The 27,823-nt window shown below is 33.8% G+C and overlaps 1 protein-coding gene across 1 annotated transcript; it reads left to right on the top strand.

Annotated features, from left to right (window-relative positions):
- Positions 1-8,040: 8,040 nt before the first annotated feature.
- Positions 8,041-26,532, top strand: LOC127075632 (CO(2)-response secreted protease). Its single transcript, XM_051017084.1, has 11 exons — positions 8,041-8,322; positions 8,417-8,529; positions 8,635-8,732; positions 9,338-9,493; positions 23,581-23,692; positions 23,778-24,315; positions 24,453-24,553; positions 24,646-24,888; positions 24,986-25,100; positions 25,402-25,618; positions 25,859-26,532. The coding sequence occupies exons 1-11, from the start codon at positions 8,233-8,235 to the stop codon at positions 26,404-26,406; spliced, it is 2,331 nt and encodes a 776-aa protein (XP_050873041.1). The 5' UTR covers positions 8,041-8,232; the 3' UTR covers positions 26,407-26,532.
- Positions 26,533-27,823: the final 1,291 nt, after the last annotated feature.

Raw genomic sequence — 27,823 nt, 5'->3', positions numbered from 1 at the left:
CCTATGAGCCCCTTCTCTAAGCTTGGGACATGCCATTAGTCCCCTCTTTGAACTAGCAACCTGCCTCGTGACACAACCCAGCATGAATACATGAACATGTCATTAAATCAATGCGTTAAGACCACTCTCTGATCCTAACATAAATGCATTGAAAACTCAAGTAATCCCCTCTCTAGATAACCACCACATAACAATTCACATATTCATAACATCATATACTTCAGCGTAACTCAAGTATTACAATAAATCTCCTCAATTAAATCATTACTCATAAATGCAACAACATAATAATTATAAATGTCATCTCAAAACATAATGACATTTTCACACTCTCAATTCACACGACAACATCATTCATCATACTTAACAGTCAATCCATGTCATGACATTACTAAACAACAACAAACAACATCAACTCAACAAACGTAAAGTCATAAGCATTTATTCATGTTACTCCACCAAAACAACAACACATCACCTTATAAACACAACGATTCGTTAACCAATCATACAATTCATCACAAAAATTATGAAAGTAGGCACATTACTACCTCTCATCTGTCTCATCAACCATTACCATGATGTATCCCTGAGCGTCAGCTTTCCAACGCTTCAAACGGCGCGTCATTTGGACCTACGGATCAAAAGTTGTGGCGTAAATCATCAGGTAACTACGCATCTGATTTTACTTAATTATTCAGTTCATCCTCTCATATTAAGCCTCTGAAAACATTAGCATTTGATAGTATTTTGCGTTATATTTCCAACACTTCGAACGACATCTCATTTAGACTTGCAGAATGAAAGTTATGACCTTTTTTTGTTTTACCTTTAAAAAAATTGTGCCAGCCTACGTTAATCGATTACCAGTATGTGGTAATCGATTACCGACCCTAAAAATACCAAAAAAAATATTTGTTGACCTGGTAATCAATTACCATTAAGTAATAATCAGTTACCACATAATTCATGACGAAAATACTCAATTTTGGGCATCTAAATTCCTTCCAAAAACCCATCCAAACATGTCCTAACATACCCAAATAACTTATTTCAAATTTCTAACACAATAAACCAACTTGCTACTATAATATCTTCACATCTTCACTAATTAACATCAAGTTAACAATTTAACAAGCATACTCATGGATTCCTATATTTTCACAACTCCCTAAAACCTTCAAACATCATCAATGATGGAAATACATGAGTACACAAAAACAGAATTTCATTCATACATTGACACATGAAATTCAACCCTCATAACAACATAAAATCAAATAGGATCATCAAATTCAGAATTCTAAACAACTTAATTAATCTTATTGGGAGGTTAAGGACTCCTCTACCATACCCCCATGCATAAGCCCTTTTTATCAAAAGATATTCTCCCTCTTACCTTAGACTTTTCCAGCAATTTATTTCCAAGCTCTATCAATGGATGTTCTCCTTATGCCTTCTCTTTCTCTTGCCCTAGCCTTCTTTTCCTTTTTTCTCCCAAAAATTCTACGAACTGCTCCATTCCCTCATTCTAATTCTCTTTTTACACTAAAAGCATAATCTCTTAATTAGGATGTTCCTACTTTTCCCTTAATTTTCTCTCTAATCCCCATCTTGCCATCAATATCGCTACAACTTCTATTTTCTTTTTATCTTTTTATTTTATTTAAATAATAAAATCAAATTATTATTTTAATTAATAAAATAATTCTAAGTATTCCTTCTATCTCTAATTACCCTCCACACCCTACTATCAGGTCACACACCCTCACTCTCACCCATATTTATCTAATCACCCACACATAATAATCAAATGATTACACAAAATTATAATTAAATTCAAACAAAATAATTTTACTAAAACTAGGGTGTTACAACTGACATGTAAGATCGTTATGATATTTCTCCTTATCCTACTTTTCACATAAGCACATAAATAACCATAATTAACATCAAACTCCCTAAGCCACATATCTTTGTTTCTTTGAGCAAGATGACAATGTTTGGAGTAAAGAAGGGTAAAATGAACCAAAAGCTCTCTACTTTTGAGGCAATACTAACATACGAAAGGACACCAGCCTTGAATTTAAGGTCCAAAACCTAATATTACGCAAAAGCACAATAATCCTTTCTTCAAAGGCATCAAACACCTATCTCTCATGACGCTTAAGGTTGCCTTTAAGATATTTAAGTTTCTCTTTATGAACAAAATTCTTCCAACCTACATAAATAGAACCAACCCACATGTTTAAAATGATGTCAATTAAACCATTATTAGTAATGCCGATGATTGTTAAACCTAAAAGGATTAGGGTCCCAAAGCTTATTAGATTACATGAGGACTAACGAATAGTGATCAAAGACATCATGGAGTAAAGCCCACTGAGATGCCTCTCCCTATAACTCCCACCATCCTTTAGACACAAGAATCATATCCAAGCGACTAGTTACCCTCCCATTGGGTTAATACCAAGTAAATCACCTAACCATGAAGGGTAAGTTAAAGATCTCAACTTGATACAAAAAATCTTGCGAAAGCAAAGGTTCCACATAATTGGTGAGCCATTGGACCCTTTCCTCTCTGATATCTCATTCATATAGCATACATAATCAAAATTTCATATCACACACCAAACATCGTCTTGGAGATTAACTTTGCATCTGGAGAGGTTACTCCAAAGAACCATTTTATCGATAAAAGCACATATGGAATAAAAATTCACAATAAAACATATTGAACTATAAGCTCTCCAATAAAGATAATCACCTAGGAAATTGACACCAACAAAAGAAACTGATGAAGAACCTAAAAAAATACACCAAATAGATAACAAGCATCCATTATCAGCGTTATCCGGCGTAAAATACCAATCATAGAAAAAAAATCCCTAGAGATAATAAACTAAATAAGTAGAAACCTCACACAACTTGGTCTTTTGGATCACCATATGACTAAGGTTATTAGCCAAACTGAATTCCTTCACTTTGACCTTCTTAACAACCCCAGCAGACCACAAATATTGAAGGATCCTACAATAATTGAAAATCCCTTTTAGACTTCAAAGTAACTTCTTACAATGGTTCTAATCTCTAAACCATTCATCCTATCAATCTCACACTTGTCAACATTTTACAAAGTACACCCTAACGTTTTAGGCATAACAAAAAGTTTTTTGATCTTATAACTGATAAAAGTTTCTCTAAGAAATCCCAAATAAAGTGACCAATAGAAGATACCAACAAAAGAGAAATCAGAGGAAGAGAAATCTCATGGTAGATGGTCAAGTTAAGACCTAGAGAATTCAAACCCTTCAAAGGAGTAGATGTTCAAATCACATCCTACACACACAAAATCAATATAAACATAAAGAAAAAAATACCAACAAAAGGAGGGGTAATATGGGAAACCCTTGATGATCTTTAACATCTTTAGCTAAAGATACATAAACAAAAGTCTCTGAAACTCTAAAAAAAATTAGATAAGGCACCATCAACACTCCGTATTCAACCAAAGTGAATAGCGACCTTAGAAGTAGACAATTTCAAATGTTGTTCAATTATTCTTAACACATAATTGTTGCATCACTCAATTATTTTTCTCAATAAACTTGTATCATTCTAATTTTTTTTCATACATAAAATGTAAAACAAAAAATTAAATATATTTTTCTTTCCTTGAATATTTTTCTATCGGAATGATAATCTCTACTTTTTTTCCCTTGAAGTCTAATGGTTACAATTTCACTATTCAAGATAAATCTGTGAAGAGTCACATATTCAAACTCAACGCTATAATAACAATTATTTATCTATTATTAATTCAAATATTTGCTAATATAATATTTTTGAATCAAAATATTATCACATATTCACATGCAATCATAGTTTCACATATTAATTCTACAAAAAGAAATTGAGATGTATTCCCAAAATTATATATTTTCCATAGACACTAATTCGAATTAAATCCTTAATCAAATGCTTAATTGAATCAAATATATGTTAAACCATGTTTTTTTAAAAGGTATGTTACACCTTGTTAGTAGTGTGCTAGTCTGTTAGTACATTTGTGCATAGTGAACTAGTATTAATTGTCAATTCAAAATACTCAAAGAAAAGAAAAGTAGGATTCTGGTAACCTGTATAGATGCTCTCTAGCTCTTTAATAAGATGGGTATGAGTGAAATAAATTAAAGTAGATCATATGCTTGAAATGCAAGTAAATTAGCCTCCTTTTGTACAAAAGAATTGTTACATACTTCCATATCAATGCTTACTTAATTATCTTAGTTGATTCCTTTCACTCCCTTTTTCTCATTCCCATTAACTAATTTCTTCGTCTTCAAGCATTTTCTGTTCTATTGGTATCTTTTTTCTTTCTCTCTTGTGCTCTTTGGCCAATTAGCGACCTCTATAGACTCTAAAGCCTATAGGGTATGTCTAGACAATGTTTGAGTACTCACAGTAAATTACTATAAAACTTTTTACATATGATACTCGATTTAAAAACCAAGTGACTATAACTCAAATTGTAACCAACTTTATCAATATTTATAAGGTGGAAAACTAAATCAAATTATCACATTTTCACCATTTTTTTAGCATTAGCATTAACTACATTTTTTGATATGTTGTGCTTTTTATAGCATATTTTCAGTTTCATCACATGAATGTAATCTTACTTGGAAACTCTTTAAAGTGAATATCCTATCTTGCGGAATATGTCTGTTATTATTGAATGTCTTTTCTCATCACTTCTATTTGAATGTTATCTTTACATGAGTAGCATGCAGAGACTCGAGAGTAGAGTCGATGTTGTGAGTGGAAACTTGTTCCTGAAGCTTTTTCTTTTAATTCCTTTATTTTAGCTTTGGTTTTGCTCTGATATGTAATACTGGGGCAATTTCTTTGTGTTTATGTTGTGATTTCAGAGAAACCATGTATGTTATCATATTTTATGTTTTGGTGTGATAAGCATTTGGAGAAAACTTACACGTAGATGCTTTTTAATTATGACATGAGATTTATGATGAGATTTAAATTGGTACGTTCTAATTGAGTATTTCTATTGCGATACCCTAAGTGAAAGTGAGTATGCAATGACCAGTGTTGCATGTTTATTTAAATTAAGTATTACATGATCAACATGTGTGTGCTTCAAGATGTGTAACGCCCTATGCGTGAATGTTGTGAAAAATCTTTGATTTAATTATAATTATGTGTTGGGGAAATAGGGTGTTACATCGGTAACACTTGGATAAAAAAGGTTAACAAGGTTCATGAGGAGGTAGTCAAATTTTTCACTAATCACTCTTTAGAATCCTATCTAAAGAGGCAGATCTTGGATAAAGTCAATTTTTAAAATATTACTCCTGATGATCATATGTAACCATTTGTTCTCCTTTCACCCTCTTTGAGATTAATAACATGGTTGTTCAGTGTAATGATAATAAAAGTTCAAGTCTACCTTATCTGGTTCATTCTCCTTATTTTTTTCACACTAATCCCTAAAGTGGATTACATGTCCACTCAAGGTGACTCCAGACCCATTTTTCGGATGGTTATGTATAAGATGGTAGATAAAGTGTTAGCTTTTAAACCAACAATTGTGATGGATAAGATTATATCTTCTAATCAAACTTCTTTATTTAGAGGTTATCTTCTAGTATATGGGGTGATGGTTGTTATTGAGGTTGTCAATTTGGCTAATAAATCTAGAAAATAGTGTCCTATATTCAAAGTGTATTTGGAGAAATCTTATGACACGGTTAGTTGTAATTTTCTGGATTATATGTTATGAAAATTTGGTTTTTGTGCTAGGTGGCATGCCTGGATCCAAGCTTCTTTGTTTCCTGGGAAGTTCTCTATTCTGATTAATCGTTATCGCACACAACAAATAAATATTCAGAGAGGTCTCAAGCAGGGTGATCCTTTAGCTTTGTTCCTCTTCCTTTTGGTTATTAAGGGCTTTGGCTGCTTTTTTAAAAGAGATGGTGATCAAGATCTCTTTATTGGTTTTAAGGTGGGTACCTCTAATCTTACACTTTTCATCTTCAGTATATCGATGATACATTGATCTTAGGTAAGGAAACTCTTGATAATATCTAGGTTATTAAATCTATTCTTCGGGTTTTTTAAGTTTCCTTGGGACTTCAGGTGAATTTTGTTAAGAGTAGTTTGCTAGGGGTTAATGTGAATCCTGATTTTTTTATTATGATGGAAGTTTTTGAATTGCAAATAAGAAACTCTCTTATTTAAGCACCTAAGACTCCCGATTGGAGCTAACCCTTTTCTTAAAGTTATCTAGAGACCATTTATTAACTCTATCTCGAATAGACTTATGTCTTTGGGAAACAAGTACATCAACTTGAGTGGTATACTAGTTTTGTTGAACTATCTTCTTAAATTTATACCCACTTTTTCTTTTTCCATTTTTGAAATGATTTTTAAAGTTTGGAAGAATTTGGTAAGGATCCAAAGGAGATTTATTCAGAGAGGGACCACTATCAAAGATAATATTTTTTGGGTTTTAGGGTTGGGAGTGTGTAGTCCTAAGAAGGCTAAAAGTTTAGGGGTCTGAGATATGCATCTGGTTAACTTGGCTCTCCTAAATAAGTGGAGAAGGAGATTATTGTATGATGTGACACGTGGTTCAGTATTCATTCAGCTAAATATGGGGGATAGTGCAATCTTATCTGCTTCTAGTGGAAGTTTGGTTAGTTTTATATCTTCCTCGACGTGGTGGAAATAAATTTCCCGCCTTGGTATTGACCCTCAGGCAAAATCTGATGGGTTCACTAAAGGAATCTTGAAGAAGGTGGGAAATCACATATCCATCTCCTTCTAAGAGGACACTTAGTGTAAGTGTACTCCCTTGAGAGTTCATTTCCCAAGACTTTATCGGGTTTTGAACAAATGATTTGGGATAGTTGTAGACATATGTTCTTTGTGAATGGGATCTCATTTTGGGACCATAGGTGGAGAAGAAGTTTGTTTTGTTTTAGAACATGAGCTATCGACCAATCTTATGGATTTTATTGAAGGTGTTTCTGGTTCTTTGAAAGAGGATCGTTGGTGTTGGTCGCTTGATAAGTCATGCATTCGTGAAAACGAATTATACTTCTTTGTTTAGGCCTCTTTAGTTTGATGTGTCTTTTTTCCTAATATTGAAAGAGTATTTCCTCTCATCTAGAAGAGTTAGCGCCTTTAAAAGTTGTGGTTTTCTCATTGAAGTTAATTAGAGATAGGATTCTCACCAAATAAAACCTATTTAGGGTTAGGGTGATTGTTAACTCGAATGACATTAATTGTATTCTATGTCAGGGTGCAACTAAGTCTTCTAATCACCTCTTTGTCTTGTCACATTGTGTCTTTCATTCGATGTAATTCTTTGCATGGCTTTATTGGAAGCTGGTTTTCCTTAGGTTTTTAGGATTGATCTTTGAAATAATGAGGTCTCTCAGGTCTAGGTCTACATCTAGAGTTACGTTGGATTAGTATGAAATTATGTGATATGTAGAAATATCAAAATGAGTTAATCTTTTTAAGACACGGAGTAATTCATTTGGTCTTGGAAGTGATTTCTGGCTTGGACGAAGAAACTCATTTTTTTTATTCTAGGTATCAAAAAAATAATGGATTATCCAAGTTCAAATCGAGTCGGCCAAACATTCTTCCCCCAAAAAGTCAATCTCTATTATATAAACACTACTAAAATGTAATATCCCTCCAACGTAAAACTTTAAAAAACTTATTCAAACTCATTTGTTCAGACACTATCTCATTCTTATTTCTTACTAATCTTAAACCAACTATTAATTCTTTCCGATTCCCAACTAAACCTTCCATTTCCAATGGCTCATATCAAAAGAAAAAAAATTCCTATATTAGTCTAATTGATCTTGACAAGCAATAATGAGTGTGAAATTATTCTTCAAGCAGCATAAGTGTTTTTTTTACTCAACATCAGCATTAGCATTATCCATTAGTATAGAACTAGATAATGCCAGAGAGAATAAAGGGGAAAAAACAATAATAAAATAGTACTAGTAGTAACCGTAGTTATACCATTACATACAAAGAAGCAAGAATAAGACTTAACAAATATGCTCTCACATGCTTCATTCTTTAAGCAAGAAAAAAAAAACACACAACACACCAAGTAGCTTATAAAATGAACAATTGCATGAGAAATTCTCTTCATTAACAACAACAATTCATACCTCATCTTCAATGGAGTTGTGTCTTCTTCAATTTCTTCTTTTCCTCTTCTTAGCTTCTCTTCTTATCTGTAATACAATAATTGCAGATCAAACTACTAAGGTTCATATTATTACACTTTTTTCTTTTCTTCTTTATTATTTTATTTTGTTATATGATAATTGAGTGATCAAATTATTGTTTCTTTTATATATAGCCTTATGTTGTTTATATGGGAAATTCAATTTCATCACAAAACAACATTGATGTAGATGATGGACAAATACCTGAATCAGTTCATCTTCAGTTACTATCATCAATCATTCCAAGGTTACTTATAATTTATAACATTAATTCATTTTTATCCTTAAATTAAAATCGATATTTCAATTAATCGAAGTTATGGAATAATGGAAATGTTTTTAATTTTTTCAGTGAAGAAAGTGAGAGGATAAAACTTATTCATCATTACAGTCATGCTTTTAGTGGATTTTCTGCCATGCTTACAGAGAATGAAGCTTCTGCATTATCTGGTATTTCATCTTCCCTTTCCTTTTCTTTCTTTTTAATTCTTAACTTTTATGATTCATTGACTTTTCCTTTTTTTTTTGGTTAGGAAGAAATTTCAACATATATTTTACTCTCTTTCAGTTTTATCTGTATTTTTAGCCGTGATAAAATATTATTTATTAGCACGGTTAAATAAACAAAAATAAATATTTTATTTTTAATTGTAATTAAAATTTATTTTAATGTCAGATATAATGAATAAAAAAATTAAAATTTATTTTAATTGTAATTAAAATTTATATAGTTGTCAATTTAATTATAGTGATTCTTTGTTTTAAGTAAAATCTGTGGCGATTAGTACTAATAATTAAAGATTAAAGAGAATGAAAATGAGTTATGATGTCTAACTCTATAACATCTATAATAACTACTCTGCATAATTAATTTTGTTCACCACTCTATAACATCTATAATAACTACTCTGCATAATTAATTTTGTTCACCAACCTTAACAATATGTAATTTTTTTTTGATAAATCATATTAAGTTTAAATAAATAAACAGGCTGTATATTACAAATGAATTTGTCTGATTTTGAGATAGCTATAAGTTTGTGATTGGTAAACAGGACACGATGGTGTGGTGTCAGTGTTCCCAGATCCAATTCTAGAATTGCATACAACAAGATCTTGGGATTTTTTAGATTCAGATTTGGGAATGAAACCTCTTGCCACTGTTCCTCGACATTCATCAAATGATATAATCATTGCTCTCATTGACACAGGTGTGCAATATTTAATTTTAATTTGGAATTATTTGATCTCAAAATAAAAAAAATATATTAATTTATATATTTTGTGTGTTTAATTTATTCTATATCAAATATATTGATTATTCAACTAATTTAAAATATTTTTTTAATAAATAAAATGAGAGAAAATATTTTATAGATAAAAGTTAATAAGATGTTTATTTTAATTATAAATTAATTATATTATAATTCCTTCATTTTAAAATGAGCATGTAATTGATTAATGCATATAGATTAAGAAAAATATATTAATGATAGAGAATATTACCTATATAAAAGATAAGTGTTAATAAGCCTCTTGTTAATTTACTTTTATGTGAAATTCATTTTAAAATAAATGAGTCACATCTATTTAAGTCAATAAAATATGTGTGTTAGCGAGAATGATAGAAACATAGTGTTCATAATTCTCCTCTTTAGTAAAATGCATTTATATTATATTGATATGTTTATTTTTACCATAAATAAAAAAGTTGAAGAAACTGAATTAGGAGTGATGTAAATATTTTTAATTAGATAATATAATGGTATAAGTTCTATTGATAATAAATTAAGTAACCTAATTTTAGGATTTTTTAAAAAATTTGAGAGTTTAGATTTAAAGAATAAGTAGTAAGCGGATAAAGAAAGTGAAGAATCTAACATGTTTATGTGGGCTATCAAAATGTTATGATGTTACACATTCTTCTTTTAATAAAAAAATGCAATTTTTTTACGAAAATAATCCACTTTTTTAGGGAAATTCCTAAAATATCCCCGATTTCAAAAAAAATTCAAACTACCCCACTTTTAGGAGGAGTCGTCAATTGAATTGGAGACTCCTCTTAAAAATTGAATGGAGGCGTCAATTGGATTGGCTAGGGCAGGTGTCCTAACCAATCCAATTGGCGTCCCTGTGTAGGGCTTAAGAGAAAGCGCCAATTCAATTGGAGCCTCAATGTAAAATGCTATTTTTTTTTGGTAAATGGTATACGTGATAGATAAATTTGATATAGGACCAATTGATATTAATAAAATTTGCCGTTTACACAAAGAAACCTAATGGTGATGACCGGGATCACCTAACCAACCTCTAGTCCCACATCCTCTAGTTACCCTAACCCGTGCCCCAAACCCACGTTGATGATTCGGTACCGGTGTTTGAGCATCTGAGGGGCCAGGAGCGTCACTACCAACTACAGGAGAAGGTCTGTTGAGGTAGTCAGACAAGTCGGCATAGTCTTCAGTATGCATCGATGGTGTACCGTCCTAGCTGAGCTCATGATCCATGCCAGAGAAGTTGGAATGTGGTTGACTCATTGATGGGCGACCGAGACGGTTGAAGGGAGACATGGGTGTGAACGATGCGTCGAGGAAAGGTTGGAAAGGTTGTTGGGGTGTTTGGTAGAGATAGGGTTGTTGGATGTTTTGGTTTTGTGAGGTTTGGGCTTCTTGGCTATGGTAGGAGGAGGGGCGGTTGGTGTTGAATGATTGTTGGGTGTTCTGGCTTAGGCGACTTTGGTGGGGTGAAGGGATGGGTGCGAAGCGATGTTGAGTCTCAGGTTGATGGTCAATTTGTTGGTGGTGGTATGGGGTATGCTCTTGGTATTGGAGTTGGGTGTATGGAATATTTTGGTTGTATGTTTGTGTGTTGGTTGAACGGAATGTTTGACGGACAGGGGGATGTGTGTATCCGGTCTGACACTATTGTTGGGGGTTTGATGTTGAGGTGTCAGGTGTGTAAGTCATCTAGCATGGGTCGTATAAGTACATATCCTCGCGATGAACTGAAAACCAACTGATCTGTACCAAGCCATATAAGTACGACTTGGTTTTTCTTCAGTTGGCATGACTGCGTCAGTTAACACATGGTCATGACGGTGCTTCCATTTGCGACACTCCGATCTTGCGAAGCTTTGCCATGGATTGAAGTTCCATTGGTCGTTAACTTTGCGCAGATGCCATTCTCCTAGGCTAGCTGGGGGGTCTAGGATATTTTGGGGCATACCGAACTGCAGCTTCACACGATCACTGTTGTGCATCTCCACAGTTGTGAACCGTATTATCGGTGTGCATGCAATCCATACGGCCGCGTCTTCAGCGTTGACTTGATGGTCATGATCCAAATTAAGGTATGGACGCCAAATAAACTGAAATGTAAAAGAAGATTGGATTATAGTCAAGGTAGAAGAAGTTAACAAAATATAACGAAATAATTAAGTAATTTTCCTTACGTCTATCGGTCGAAGGTGATCCAACAGGTTGCGATATTGAGTAATACAATGTCTTGGACATCTGTTGTAACTCATACCACGTGCAGACCGTCTACACGAAAAAGTAAAAAAATATTAGTTAGAGATAATAATCTTTAAAGAAGTAAGCAAAGATATAGCAATTTAAACAACTTACTTTTGTGCATACGGAAATGTGAAAGGGTTGTTGTTGACGGGTGCTAGGGACGGTAGTCTTAACCAACCCCATGCTTGTAGCAAAACAACACATCCAGAAAATGTAGATGTATCTTTGTGTGAGTTTTTGCACAATGAGCTATAGAGATAGGCTAGACAAGCAGATCCCCAACTGTAACTTCCTATTTTATATACATGTCTAAGTAAAGGTAAATACATAATATGCATGCTAGAACCACTACCTTCAGGAAATAAAAACGAGCCAATTAACAGCATAATGTAACACCTAGTTTTTATTATTCAAGCATCTTAGGTAGAATGCTCATCTAAGTATAAATTATTATAGTACGACTTAAGGCGTGAAAGTAGTATACCTTGACCTCTTGCGTTATCATCTAACAAATCAGTCTCCAAGAGATCCATGCAAATTGAATTCGCATAGTTGGTTTTACCATTAACAGCCTTACCTTCAATGGGTTGTCCCAAAAGCATGTAGACATCTTCTAACGTCACGGTACACTCACCGGTTGGGAACCAAAATGTGTGTGTCTCTGGTCTCCATCTTTAGCATAAAGCTAGAATGAATTTGTTATCTATGGACCAAGACAAAATCTTTCTTATATGACCAAAACCGGCGAGTTCAACATAAGGTTGAATCATCGGGTCCATATGGACATATTCGTGGACCCGAGTTCGAAACCTTGATACATCCTATAAAAGAAAGAACAAAAAACTTGACTAAGTTGGTATGTTGGGGGTTGGTGAAGATGAAAGATAAAAATTTAACAAAAGAAAAAACTTACATATGTTGTGATGTTTGCAACCGTTCCTCTATGTGATTCGCCCATTGTGAGGATAGACATTTTTTCAGGGGGTTGGTGTAGATGAAACTACAAGAAATTATTGCATATGAAATTGTAGAAGAAGTAGTGAGAGTGATGGTGTGGAAGAAGTGTTGATGGAGTGGATGTATTTATAGGCAAATGGATGGGAGCATGAAAAATTGTGCTTGCATGGTGTCTCCACTTGAATTGGCGACCATGTACAACCTTTAAGAGGGGTCACCATTCAAATTGGCGCCTCCATAGGGACATGCATGCAAGACCTAGGTCTGATTGCTTGGTTTCGAGGTCTGAATGCATGCTTTGACAAGGTGTCTCCACTTGAATTGGCGTCCATGTGCAAGGAATAAATGGGGGCACCAATTCATTTGGAGTGTGTGTCTGCATGTCTGACACGTGGCTGTCCTCTCTCTTGCATGCTGAACATGTCACTTCTTAGTAACTTGCATGGTTGACACATCATTTCGGAGTTGCTTGCATGTGCGACACGTCACTTCGGAGTAGCTTGCATGTGCGACACGTCACTTCGAACTAGCTAGCATGTGAGACACTTCACTCCTCTATTTAAGTGTCTTACTATCAACATCCAAGACACTTCACTCACATTCATCTACAGTAAGAAAATAGTTTTCATCTACACAATGTCATCTTCATCATTATACAGTGTCAACGTTCACTGCAACGGTGAAACATACGAGTCTGAACTATATGGTTTTTGTTTACGAAACACCGATACCATTAGACTCACGATCAAGAGAAATGCAACCTTCTTGCATTTGAAAAAAAGAATGCAATCCTATATAGGATCGGGTATTGTGTCAAAGATCACATATCAAAATCCAATATTTTTTTAGAATAGTCAATGCAAGTATTTCCCCCTTAAGGTACGAGACGATGAAGATGTTGAATATATGTTTGTTAGTCATGAACATTCAGGCTGCAACTGTATTGAGTTGTACATTACTCTTCAACTATGTATACCATCTCAACAGTCTCAACTAACCAGTCAGGATGAATCTGGTGAATTTGATCCACAATGGTCAGATGACGTCAACCCAGAAGCAGAAGCAGAAGTGGACGTCGTTGATGAAGAAGAAGAGGAGACCGAGATACAGGTTGATCACATGCTGAACAACAACGATGAAGATGATGATCAACCACCACCAATACTTCCTAGTCATGTCTACAACCCGCCTCAACATATGACAAATATGGATCTGCACGACGATGAAACATCCAACAGTGTTTTCTATAATCCGTATCCGAGATCAGAAGGCGAATTAAAGGTGGGAGACATGTTTTGTACCAAAGAAGAATGTGTTCTGGCTATCAAAAAATTCCACATGAACAACTCTGTTGATTTTACAATGAAACGCACTGATTCTAGAAGGTATGTTATCGAATGTCGTAACATGCTTTGTAAGTTTCGTTTGGCTGCGTGTTACAAGAAGAAAAACGACTCTTGGGAGATCGCTTCAATAGACCCACCTCACAGTTGCATTGCAACTAACGTTGAACAAGATCACCGTAAACTAAGCGCAACGTTGATATGTCAAGACATTCTGTAGTTGGTTAATAAAGACTCATAAGTGAAGGTGAGTATAATTATATCCCATATTAGAACAACATATAATTATACTCCATCTTACAATAAAGCCTGGATTGCGAGGACAAAGACTGTTGAACAAATTTTCGGCAACTGGGAGGATTCATACAAGGAATTTCCACGGTTTTTATAGGCACTAAAAACATATGTCCCAAGAACTGTGGCAATTATGGAGACATTGCCAGCGATGATTCCAGACGGAACTTGTGCTACAGGTAATAGAATCTTTCACCGTCTCTTTTGGGCATTTGACCCGTGCATCAAAGGTTTCGCATTCTGCAAACCTATTATTCAAATTGATGGCACTTGGTTATACGGAAAATACAAGGGTACTTTGCTCATGGTGGTTGCACAAGAGGGCAACAACAATGTCTTTCTCATTGCCTTTGCTCTTGTTGAATGTGAAACGGATGGTGGATGGGGTTTCTTTCTTCGACATCTCAGAACGTATGTGGCTCCACAAGCCAATCTCTGTTTGATTTCTGATAGACATGCTTCCATTGAGAGTGCCTACAACAACCATGACAACGGTTGGCATGATCCTCCTTCTACCCATGTTTATTGCATCAGACACATTGCACAAAACTTCAAGCGAGCTATAAAAGACAAGCCAATCTCTGTTTGATTTCTGATAGACATGCTTCCATTGAGAGTGCCTACAACAACCATGACAACGGTTGGCATGATCCTCCTTCTACCCATGTTTATTGCATCAGACACATTGCACAAAACTTCAAGCGAGCTATAAAAGATAAGAATCTTCACAAGAAGGTGGTGAATGTTGGGTATGCTCTAACTCAACCGTCATTTCAATATTATCGTGATAAAATTACACTGTCTAATGAAGACGCAGGGAGATAGCTAAATAACATACTAGTAGAGCAGTGGACAAGGGCATTTGACAGAGGTTGTCGATGAGGCCACATGACAACAAACCTTGTGGAATGCATGAACGGGGTATTCAAAGGAATTCGAAATCTGCCGATAACTGCCTTGGTAAGATCAGCCTATTATAGGTTGGCTTCTACGTTCGCAACCAGAGGTGAAAGATGGAGTGCGGTGTTAATATCCGGGCAAGTATTCAGTGAGTGTTGCATGAAGGTCATGAAAGAGGAGAGCATCAAAGCTAGCACACACGCTATAACAGTCTTTGACCGTCATAGGCAAAATTTCAGCGTCCAGGAAACAATGGACAACAACGAGGGGAGACCAAATTTAGCCTACGATGTTAGACTAAACAGAAGTTGGTGCGATTGTGGAAAATTCCAGGCCTTCCGCATACCTTGCTCCCATGTCATTGCAGCATGCGCTTATACTCGTCAAGATGCTTACAACCATTTATCTGATGTGTACAAGGCCGACACCGTCATGAATGTATATAATCAAAGCTTCTCGGTACTATCAATGGAGGATTACTGGCCTCCATATGAAGGTGATATTGTTTGGCACAATGACGAGATGCGTAGAAAGAAAAAAGGAAGGCCAAATAGCACACGTATCAGAACAGAGATGGATTCCACAAATAAAATGATAAGATTATGTAGTATCTATCGTCAACCATGACACAACAAGAACAACTGTCCCAATCGAGGAGCATCATCTAGGTCTTAAGCTTTTTGTAACATTGTATTTCTGTAACCTTCAATCATTATATATCATTAACTTTTTGTTACAACGAGGTTCACAACAAACATCAGTACAAGATAAGCTATTTGAAAACAGAAATATTTCTAACTGATTATAACAATCAAATTAATGTCGTCTCGACCGAACATCATTTCCCTAGCATCCTTATCAGTCTTCATTCGCACCCAACCAAAGATACTGTCAAGTCTCTCAATACTTCTAATTTTTTCCCCTTCTGGTATTTTCCCATCTAACCAACGAACCAACTTCCTCTTCAGTTGATCGAACGTAGTGATGTTCTAGAACAACATCAGCATCTGAGGTTTGTCTCTCGCATAAATCACCTTACCGTATTGGCGACGAACACTAAACATGATTGTCAAATGATTGTATGAGATGTGGAACAATTGCTCACACAACGCATCTATTTATAACACAAAAATTGCATTTTACGAGGAGTCTCCAATGGAATTGGCGCATCCTCTTAAGCCCTACACAGGGGCGCCAATTGGATTGGCTAGGGCACCTGCCATAGTCAATTCAATTGGCGCCTCCATTCAATTTTTAAGAGGAGTCTCCAATTCAATTGGCGATTCCTCCTAAAAGTGGAGTAGTTTGAGAATTTTTTGAAACTAGAGGTATTTTGGAAATTTCCTTAAAAAAATGGATTATTTTTGTAAAAAATTCAAAAAATACAACTATTATAAATAGAATGCAGCATAAATAATCAATTTAAAAATAAATTAAAATAAGAAGATTTTGACCGGTGTTGTTGAAGTCGAATGAAAGGTAAAGATTTGATTGGAAAGACGAAAAAAAGATTAATATAAAGAATTTGGGAGAGATCATCGAGGTATAATGAGTTTTTTTTCCTAAGGGTACATGTTTAGTATTTAGGATAGTAATAGAACTCGTAATGGGAACTACCTGCCCAACCTGTCTTAAGTTTGAAGAGAAAAGTATGTTTTTATTGAATTTTCCTTTATTTCAAAAGATGGAGGTATGATGGACATTGATGACTCTAGTATCCATCTGACCACTCTCTATTATTATTTAGTTTTGATTATTTAAAATATTAGTTATATGATTAATGCATTAATATTTTGAATTATAGTTTATTATTTGAAATGTATCTTGAAATTTTTTGGTGATTGAGTGGAGAAGGGTTAGGGAAATGAGACCAGGGACAAAAATTTATTAGAGAATCGCGTTTGGATACGAGAAAAATAAAAAGTTTCATGTCATTCATTATTCATCTTATGATTGAATGTTTATTATCATTTGATTTATAAAAGTTTGATTCATTTGATTTATAAAAATTTGATTGATTTGTGTAGTCTTTTTTTGGTGAGAGCACGAAAGAAGATTTATAAGTTTTTTATTGATTTGTGTGATCTTTTTTTGGTGAAAGCACTAAAGAAGATTTATAATTCTTTTTGATTGATTTGTGTGGTCTTTTTTATGAGAGCGCGAAAGAAAATTTATTACTCTTTTTGATTGATTTGTGTGGTATATTCATGCTTACTACATATTTTTGCATGATTTATGTAATCAGTTATGGAAATATTTTTTGTATTTCTAGATTTTTAATGATCCCATTAAAGAATTGGAATTTGTATTTTGTATAATATTTTGACCAATTTAATGACAAAGAAAATGGATTAATGATTTGAACGTTTCTTTTAAAAATTTAAAATTTTATGGTTTTATGATTGATTTAGTGACGGACTCAATCAGATACTAAAAATTGATATATTATAGTTATAAGGCGACATAAATCCATGTCATTCAACCTTTAAACACTAATTATTTATTCACATGTCTAATCGATAGTATAACACATGATTAACACAATTAGATTTTTTTTAATAATAAAAAATTATTACATACCATATTACACTAGCATGATATATGAATTTGGATCCTCTCATATTACTTTCTTCAATCTTTATTTTTAATTAATTAATTAATTGTCCCGCAAAAAATTAGAAAAAAAAGATAAATTGTTAGTGTATGATCTATAAAAGAAAAAAAAACATTAGAGGTGTGATTGGTTTATATAATTTTGTGAAAAGAGAGTACAGTGAGAGCAAAGTATAAAAAATATTCATTTATTTTGATTGGTAGAGAGATAAAATAGAAAAGAAAAATAAATTTTTGTGGGCCATGCACTTTGCCATTTTTCTTCCAAAATGGGGAAGAAAACTAATGTAGTAGTGAATTTTTGTCTTTCTCTCCTTACTAGTCCTAGGTGTTCTTTATAATAGTTTCATCCTTATAAATCACAATTATTTTTAATTTTCGGAGATATATCTTTAGACACATCTTTTTCACACACTTTAAAATGAAATTGAAAAAATTGTTAAAAAAAACTCTTATTCAATTAAAATTTAATTCGGAGATGAATCCCCAAATACATAAAAGGTTAATCGCATCTACGTAACGTCCATTAGTTGAATATTCAATGAGTTTTTTGGATATGCATCTCTGGAATATGCTTTGTTAATTCAATCAAAAACAACCAGAAATAATAGTAAAATAATGGAACAATAACATAAATTAACTTCAAAATAAATATTACATAGATAAAAGTTAAAGTTAATATAAATCTAACATTACAATTAATCATAAACCGGTGGTTCATGACGTTGCAACATCCTTAGACAATCTTTAGTTAATCTTGTAATTGTTGTGTCTACTTCAATCGAACCATTTGTTTAGTAACGGTAAAAGATACTCCACGTAACCTTTAAATCATCATTCGTCTACAATTCAAGCATGGTGAAGTGTATCTTCATTTCGTTGTCAATCGAGGGTGAACGGTACTTGAGTTTGACAACTCTTCGATTTTCTGGATATCACAAAAGAGTATTCAGTTTGGATTTCATATCGACGAGAAATATGTCCTCAGAGACCCGAAATTGAAATGAGAATTTTGCGTCATTGAAATACACAAATGCAAGATGAGGATATGTATTCATTCTGATTTGTGTAAAGAAAATGGAATGAGAGACCTAATTTATAGAAGTTGTAGATCAATAAGGACCTTACACATCATATCATATCATCAGGGGACTTTACGAAGATGCACATCTATATAGTCCCATATTTCATTTTTTTAAAAATAATTTAAAGGTGCATCCAGAGATGCATCTTCGGACACGCCATATATTTTTTCTTCAGAAATAAGGGATTTACGGAGATGTACATTCATAAAGTCTCATGTATTGTTTTTTATAATTAAAAGGTGCGTTTAGATATGCATCTCCGGACTCTCCCAACCCACTGCTCACACATAATTAATGTATTATGCAGTACAAAAATTAGAAGAATAAAAATTATCCAAAAATTACCACTATATTTTATAACAATATGCGGTGCATTACATACAAAAAAATGAGTTATATTGTTATATTAAAATTAAAATGCATTAAAAAGTATGTCACTACCTAAACGTATTGGTGGTTCCTTCTTTGACATTTCCTTACTTGTTTCTTTTTCAATGTCGTTCAACTTGGTGAACTCTTTCATCCTTTCCAGAAAGTGATCCGACAAAGTTTCATCGTCTTGTGTAAAATGTGTTGTCCACTCCGATGATGTCTTTGGTATATGACATCCCGGTTTTAAATAAAAATGAACAAAATATTATTTTTTATAGCCAACCAATACACAAGATATGTTTAGATGCATTTTGATGTGGCTTACTCAGAAGTGGAAAGAATGTTTCCAAGAAACCATATCGTGTTAAATCAATACACACCATATCAAAAACAATTGCTAAAGATGTCACATTTTCGAGAAGCGCATCTATTTTTCAAATGGTGTCAGACTACTAAGCAAGGAATAAGAACATTGAGAATTGCATCATAATTTTATTTGTTCTCGTATAGTTTTGTGTATGATTACCTATATGTCATCATCTTTTGTATAAGATGATAGCAGACAAGTTGGTAGTTGTCTTCTCCTTTACCTAGCAAACTCGAAATAGCTCGAACATCTACCTTAATAATGATCGGTCGTGCACCCGGTTTAACATCATCATTCACTTCACCTGGTTTAACATCATGTTTCACTTCAATCGATTTAACATCCACACTCACAATAGCTTTGGGAAACATATCTGAGTACACCGTATATAATAATACCAATAAAAAAAATAGATTCAAAACTCAAACTATCAAGATAATTTGGATATGCATATTCGGACCACACCAAACCTTGTCTAGAGATGCATATCCAGACTCAATGTTCTTTTTTTTCCAGCTCAAAAACCAGATTAATATAGGGAATGCGGGGTGAAATGAATGAAATTTACCCGTAATTCCAACTTCTTTTGCTCTCTTTGATATGATAAAATACAAGAATGATGTTTTGGTGTTGAAAAGTTGATTGAGAGTGAGATAAATTTTTTAAGGATTTTGAAAAATGAAGGCTTTTTTCAGCATGAAGAAGAAGATCATGCAAGGTGGTGTTTTATCCAATTTCCTACTTGACATTTTCGGATATGCATCTCTGAAAATATCACCGAGTCTTTAATTAAATCAGCACAGTGAATAAAAACATTCAAATAATTATATGGGGTATTTTGGAGATGCATCTTCAGATACACTCAAATAATATCCGGAGATGTATCTCCATACTATATTTTGTTCAATATGAAGTGAATCTCATAAAAAAGAAGTCTAATGTGATTTTGAAATGCGTCCAAAGATACATCTCTAGACATATGAAATGCAATTTCAAAATTTTAAAGGTGTGAGACACGTAATCATTCCTTTTTTTTAAAGTTAAGGTATGAATGCGTCATGGATTTCTTTGCATTGTTTCTTTACTAATACCAAGACTTCTATATTATAGTCTTATAAATAATTGAATTTCAAAACACATATACAAATTGGCACACAACGTTGCTTATCATTTTAGTTGAATAAAAGAATATAGGCATAATTAGTCGCTAGGTTCCTTAACTTTAAGCGAAGTTTCGCTTTGGTCCCCTAACTAAAAAATGTTACGTAATAGTCCTTTAACTTCTCTTCAGTTAAAAGATTTGTCCTCTTCTGCTAGTTTGAGTGAAAAACGTTAATTATGACTAAGGTGGCATGTCAGGTATGCAAACAGTACAATGAACACTCAGGTGTTGTTCATCTTCCTTTTTTGTTTTTCACTATTCATCCATCTTCCATTAGTTTGTGGCTTCTTATTCTTCCATCTTCCACCATGTTCCTTTTTCTTCTCCAAATTACGGTTAAATCACCACCTTCCATCTTCCATCAGTGCAAACAGTGCTCCAAGTTAGTATATTTAACTTCAACTCAGTTCCATTTTATTTTAGCTTAATATTGTCCTATATTGCTTTGTTTTGGACCAGAGAAAGAAACTAGCAACAGACAACACAACAAAATTTTCCTCAACATTCAACATTGTTCAAAAGTGTGTACTGTGAAGTTATTTTCCTAAAAATCTTCCTCACACCTAAGCTAATTAATCAATTTCAAATTCGTGTTGTTGTTGTTTACCGTTTATAGTTATGCTCTAAATTTTCCACTTCTAACTACAAACAAATTCGCTTTCTGAGTAAATTTCTCAACAAAATGGCAGATTTGATCCCAACGCATCACAGATCTGCCACAAACCTCTTCTCTGATCCACTACACGCCCACCCTTCATAGAGGATCTGAGGTTTAGATGTGTATAGGTGTGATTCTCACGGTGGAGGTGGTCGGAGGTAAAACCGCATTGGTTTACACGTGAGGGTGTGTGATGGTTGAAACTGTGGTGGAAGGAGGATTTCGTATCTGGGATGGTGGTGACCGGAATGCCACAGACGGTGAGGCTAGTGTTGTAAGGTGACAAAGTGGTGGTCAAATTTCGTATGTTGGATGGTGGTGGCCGGATTATGGTGTAGCATTGTAAAGTAATAAAGTGGTACGGTGGTGGTTGGATTTCGTATGAAGATGATTTTTGTGAAAAGAAGAAGCAAGGGTGGTAATGTGTTGGATGGAGTTTTTTTAGTGGTTCAGTGATGTTTAGTAGTTATAGCATGTGAGTGAAAAAGAAAGATACAAATTGAGTTAGGGGGATGTGTTGTTGAGCACTTGGCAGGAAGTGGATAGAAGAAGGTGTTGATTTTGATGAGAGAGGGTAGAGTAACATGTGAAGAAAATGGAAGAAAGTCAACTCCCTTCTTACATCAATATTAAAATAAATAAATTTTACATCAGATATAAATAGTTCAGCATGACATCTTTTAATATTTTTTCAATAGAAACTAACATAAAGGATCAAATAATTTAACGAAAGTGAAATTAAGGGACTACTATGTAATATTTTTTAATCAGGGGACTAAAACAAAATTTCTTATAAAGTTAATGGACTAAATGATTCATTAAACCAAAAAATATATATGATTAAGTTGTGAGGTTAATTAAGACTCATTTAATAATTTTTGATAAATTATATAGAACATTTTGAAAATGTAAATAAATTGTTTGAATAATTAAATAATATACAAAATTTAATAGAATCAATTTAAAGAATAAAATGAATTCTTAAGATATGGATGGTCTTAGTTTTTCTTTATCAAAGATGGTCGTAGTTTTTATTAACTTGTCAATTTAAAAAGTTGCATATAAGATAACTTATTTTACATTGTATAATTATTAAAATATACTATTAGAGATAATTGTTATGCATTGTCAATGTAAAAAGTTTTACATTTTCAGTGTATATCAATTAAATTCTTATTAATTATACTAAAAAATTAATAATCCATTTTTAAGTAAATTATTTAATTAATTAATTTAATTTAAATATAAAAATAAATCAATTTTGATTGAACATAATTTTAAGAGATAATTTATTTTGTAAATTTATTAAAAAATTATGCAATAAATCTAAAAAAATAAGTTGTTTCTTATAAATAGTAATTTAGCATAGACTATACTTTTGAAAATAAAGTAAAATATTTTTTTTCTTTATTTTTATTTTTTTTACTCTAATCAATATTTTAATTTTTTTTCTCCTTTCACCACCTCTCTTGTATATTTGTCTCTTCACATTTTTTTAAAACAAAACACACCCTAGAATTACAAATTCATGGTATATAGACCCAAAACAAAAAGTGTAATCATAAGAAAAAGATTTGTCATAACTTATTACACCTCTTTTGAGTATTCACTTCCTATTGATGGTTGAAGCATCAACATCTTCCATTGTGTGTATAGTGACCCACAACTAGCTATTATGATTACAACCCACATCATTTTTCATTTTGGGACAACAAACAATAACTATTTAGCTTTCTTGCACATTGAAACCTTTACAAGCTTATCTTCCCATGTTACATCATATATTATGGGTTCCATTAGTTTGATAGGCGAGCGAATTTTTTTATGTTTAAAATAAACTAAGTAAAGACTTTTGCGATTTCGGACTGTATATAGTTTGCAATATTGATTGCGGTTATTGCAATGTGAATTCACTGTGACTTGTTTTTCATTATAAAAATATAAAAGTGGTATTGGTATCGGCATCTTTGGATATCGTTTTCTTGTTGGTTATTATTCAGTTATATAATACTTATTTATGTTCTGCATCAAGGGATATGGCCAGAGTCACCAAGTTTCAGAGATGATGGTATAGGCAAGATTCCTTCAAGATGGAAAGGAGTTTGCATGGAGGGTCATGATTTCAAGAAATCTAACTGCAACAGGTCATCACTCTCCTTCTCTTACAAATGTTAAAAAAATGCAAATTGATTATAAGCTACATTTATATTCTTTTGAAAAAAACTACAGGAAACTGATAGGTGCGAGATACTATAATACACAAGATACTTTAAATAGCAACAAGACTCGTACTGAAGGAGCCAAAGGTTCACCGAGAGATTCCATTGGACATGGAACTCACACTGCGTCAACCGCAGCGGGTGTATTCGTAAACAATGCTAGTTATTATGGTTTAGCAAAAGGAACGGCGAGAGGTGGTTCACCTTCTACTAGAATTGCAGCTTATAAAACATGTTCAGAAGAAGGTTGTTCGGGTTCGACGATACTAAAAGCTATGGACGATGCTATCAGGGATGGAGTAGATATAATCTCGATCTCTATTGGACTTAGCTCGCTAATGCAGTCTGATTATTTGAATGATCCAATAGCCATTGGAGCTTTTCATGCTGAAGAAAGAGGGGTTATGGTGGTGTGTTCGGCTGGGAATGATGGTCCTGATCCTTACACTGTTGTGAACACAGCACCGTGGATATTTACAGTTTCGGCTTCTAATATTGATAGGAACTTTCGGTCGGCCGTTGTCCTTGGAAATGGGAAAACTTTCCAAGTAAGTTTCTTATAAAGCACCCGCACAGACACACAGACAATAAACACGACACAAACATTGATATGCAAGTACCAATAATAATTTATGAATATAGAAGTGATTGAACACAATTACGTGGTCTTTTCATGTATCATCAGGGCGCTGGCATTAACTTCTCAAACCTTACTCGCTCAACAATGTATTCTCTTGTCTTTGGAGAGGAAATTGCTGCCAAATTCGCGCCAACATCAGAAGCTAGGTACGAGTTCTAATAGTACTAGTTAACAACAATTTTTTGGCTTTAAAAATTTCAACAGAAGAAACGAATACTAAGTGTTTTATGAATTGCAGGAACTGTTATCCTGGTTCACTAGACTATACCAAAGTAGCAGGCAAAATTGTTGTTTGTGTTAACGATGATCCGAATATTTCAAGGCGAATCAAGAAGCTAGTTTTACAAGATGCAAGAGCCATGGGGATGATACTCGTCGACGAGAACAATAGAGATGTTTCCTTTGATGCAGGTGCATTTCCCTTCACAGAGATTGGAAATCTTGAATGGCATCAGATCCTTCACTACATAAACTCTACCAAGTAAGCATGATCAATCTTTACATAAACTTTACCAAGGAAAAGGTAGAGACATAGTATGCTAGATATATTCTCAGTCTATATCATGTTTCTGTTACAGGAATCCAACTGCAACAATTCTTCCAACAATCGAAGTTCCTAGATATAGACCTGCACCAATCGTTGCGTCCTTTTCATCCAGAGGTCCTTCTAGCCTTACAGAGAACATTCTCAAGGTAATTTTCTGCAATTTGTTCCTAAATGCAGTTCATTTAGCTATATATCAAGAAATATGTAAGCATATTGGCATGGCCGTCTTCGAGGATGTGCATGGCAGACTACCGTACAGGGACCAGAGTTTAAACCAAAGGATAAAAAGGACCTCCTAAAATATTTGTCACGGTTAAATCATGAAAAAATAAGGCCCCTATTTGATTTTTCACACTTCAACCGTGGCACAGAGGGACTCTGAAAACTTAAGATGACCCTGCATATTTAGAACAATGCACTAACTATTTTCACCAATCTGTTGTGAAGCCTGATGTCATGGCTCCAGGAGTTGCCATTTTGGGTGCCATGGTTCCCAAAAGTGATGAGCCAGGAAGTGTTCCAATTGGAGAAAAGCCATCCTTATTTGGCATAAAATCCGGTACATCTATGGCTTGCCCTCATGTGACAGGTGCTGCAGCATTCATCAAATCAGTACATGGAAGATGGAGTCCTTCAATGATCAAATCAGCATTAATGACAACAGGTTCTAGACCAAAATCTTTTCCTAATATTTTAATTTAGCGCCCATGTTAGGTGTGGCGACATGTATCATCAGTGTCAAATACCAACACGATATTAATATATGCATGTAGTTATATTCAATCACTCATATTTTCTCAAATGATTATCAGTATTAACGTATCAGTGTCAGGTCTATTATCAAACATGTGTCTGGTGTCTATGTTTCATATACTTATGTTGTTTTGTTGATCGGTTTTTTCAGCTACAACCTACAATAGCATGAAGAAGCCGGTGACCAACAGCTCAAACTACATCGCCAACCCACACGAAATGGGAGTTGGAGAAATCAATCCACTCAAGGCTCTCAACCCTGGTTTAGTCTTCGAAACAAATATCAAAGACTACATCAAATTCCTTTGTTATTATGGCTACTCAAAGAAAATCATAAGCTCAGTATCTAAAACCAATGTAACTTGCCCAAAAACCTCTCAAGATCTTATATCCAACATCAATTACCCATCAATCTCTATACAAACACTTAAAAGAAATCAAAAAGTAAAAATGATCACAAGAACAGTCACCAATGTGGGAGCCTCTAATGCCACATACGTTGCAAAGGTGCATGCACCTGAAGGAATGGTCGTTAATGTCTACCCCAACAAACTTGTGTTTTCAAAGAATGTTAAAAGAATTACCTATAAAGTGTCATTCTATGCCAAGGAAGCTCATGGTGGATACAATTTTGGGTCTCTAACATGGCTTGATGGTCGACACTATGTTCATACAGTATTTGCAGTCAAAGTTCAATAATTTTTCACACACACATACACATATTTGAATAGATTACATATATAGTTATACTTACCTAATTGTATTTTTATTGTTAACATTTTGTATAACTTTATATTGTGTATGGGATTGAACTCTTTCCATTTACTACACTCCAATATTTAAAATATGAAATTTTGCCAGTGTACTTCAAATAATGTATATTGTTAGCCGTTGAAATGGTACTGCACCATGCCTAAGGCAATGCGATTAGGACGTTAGTTTTCCGCTGTGAGTGGCATGGAAGTTTAATTGCGACATGGTCTCGGGGCTTAGCGGCGCGGTTTCCATGGATTCTATGAATAGATAGATCATTTCTCCGTTTTTTTCTTCTCATTCTCTTCTCTTCGGTTGAAGTGCAGAATTGGAAATGATTGCTTAAGTAAGTTGACAATAAATAAGCACAACTGAGTTAGTCTGTAGAGGTGAAGTTAGAAAAGTTCATTAAATTCCACATTGAAAAGGTTGGTCACTTGGTGCGTACCATTGGAACACGCAATTTGGTGAAACCGTGAGCACGCCCGCCATCTGGATTGGGCTTGGTACTTCTGTGGTTGCTGTCTCTAACAAATCGTTCAAGTTTGAGGGAAGTTACTTCAAACATTGACAATAAAAGATGAAGTTTTTCTTAACTCTGAAAAAGGTTGTCAACATTCTTGTTGAGGACTTTCTTGTTGTTTATTTTGTATCAATCGAACAAACTAACGACAAGAAACATGTGGATTCAGATGGAACTATTAATTCAACCGAATTAGATTTCACTAATGCACGGACTAAAACAGACGATTTACAGCTCAAAAAAGAAATCTCCCTATAGAAATAAATGACTATCTCTGCAAATATCACACTTTGAACGATTTCACCGATGATCTATATGATTATTATTGTAACTACGAGACTACAAAACATGTATGAGAAGCTTTGGAAAAAAGTATGATATAGAAGAAGTTAGACCAAAGATGCATGTTCTTAGTCACTACTTTAAGTATCAGATGGTAGATGAAAGGTCAGTGTCATACCCTAATTTTTAATCCTAAGATCCCACATATCATTTGCATCTTTTACATACAAGCAAGGTCATAACTTGGTCCTTCCCCCTTATTCATCTTTGCGTTTGCTTTTGCAGGGATCACCAAACACCTATTTGTTTACCTTTGGGTTTATTTGATTCATTGCTTATCTAACCACTAATCAAAATATCAAAAAATATGTCTTGTTTCTATTAAGTTTATTGTGCAAGATAGGGATTCTCAAGTCAAAGCATCTCAAAGTTTGGTGGCTTATTTCTCAAGAAGGTCAAAGGTTCATGTGTTTATTTCCATGCCTTCTTTAACAAGCAACTTCAAGCTTTGAGCAATCTAATCAAGAGACAATCAATGATACATTATTTTGATATCAC

The sequence above is a fragment of the Lathyrus oleraceus genome, chromosome 4, assembly GCF_024323335.1.
Source record: "Lathyrus oleraceus cultivar Zhongwan6 chromosome 4, CAAS_Psat_ZW6_1.0, whole genome shotgun sequence".
NCBI lineage: Eukaryota > Viridiplantae > Streptophyta > Magnoliopsida > Fabales > Fabaceae > Lathyrus > Lathyrus oleraceus.
This window is presented reverse-complemented; position numbering and strand designations above follow the sequence as displayed.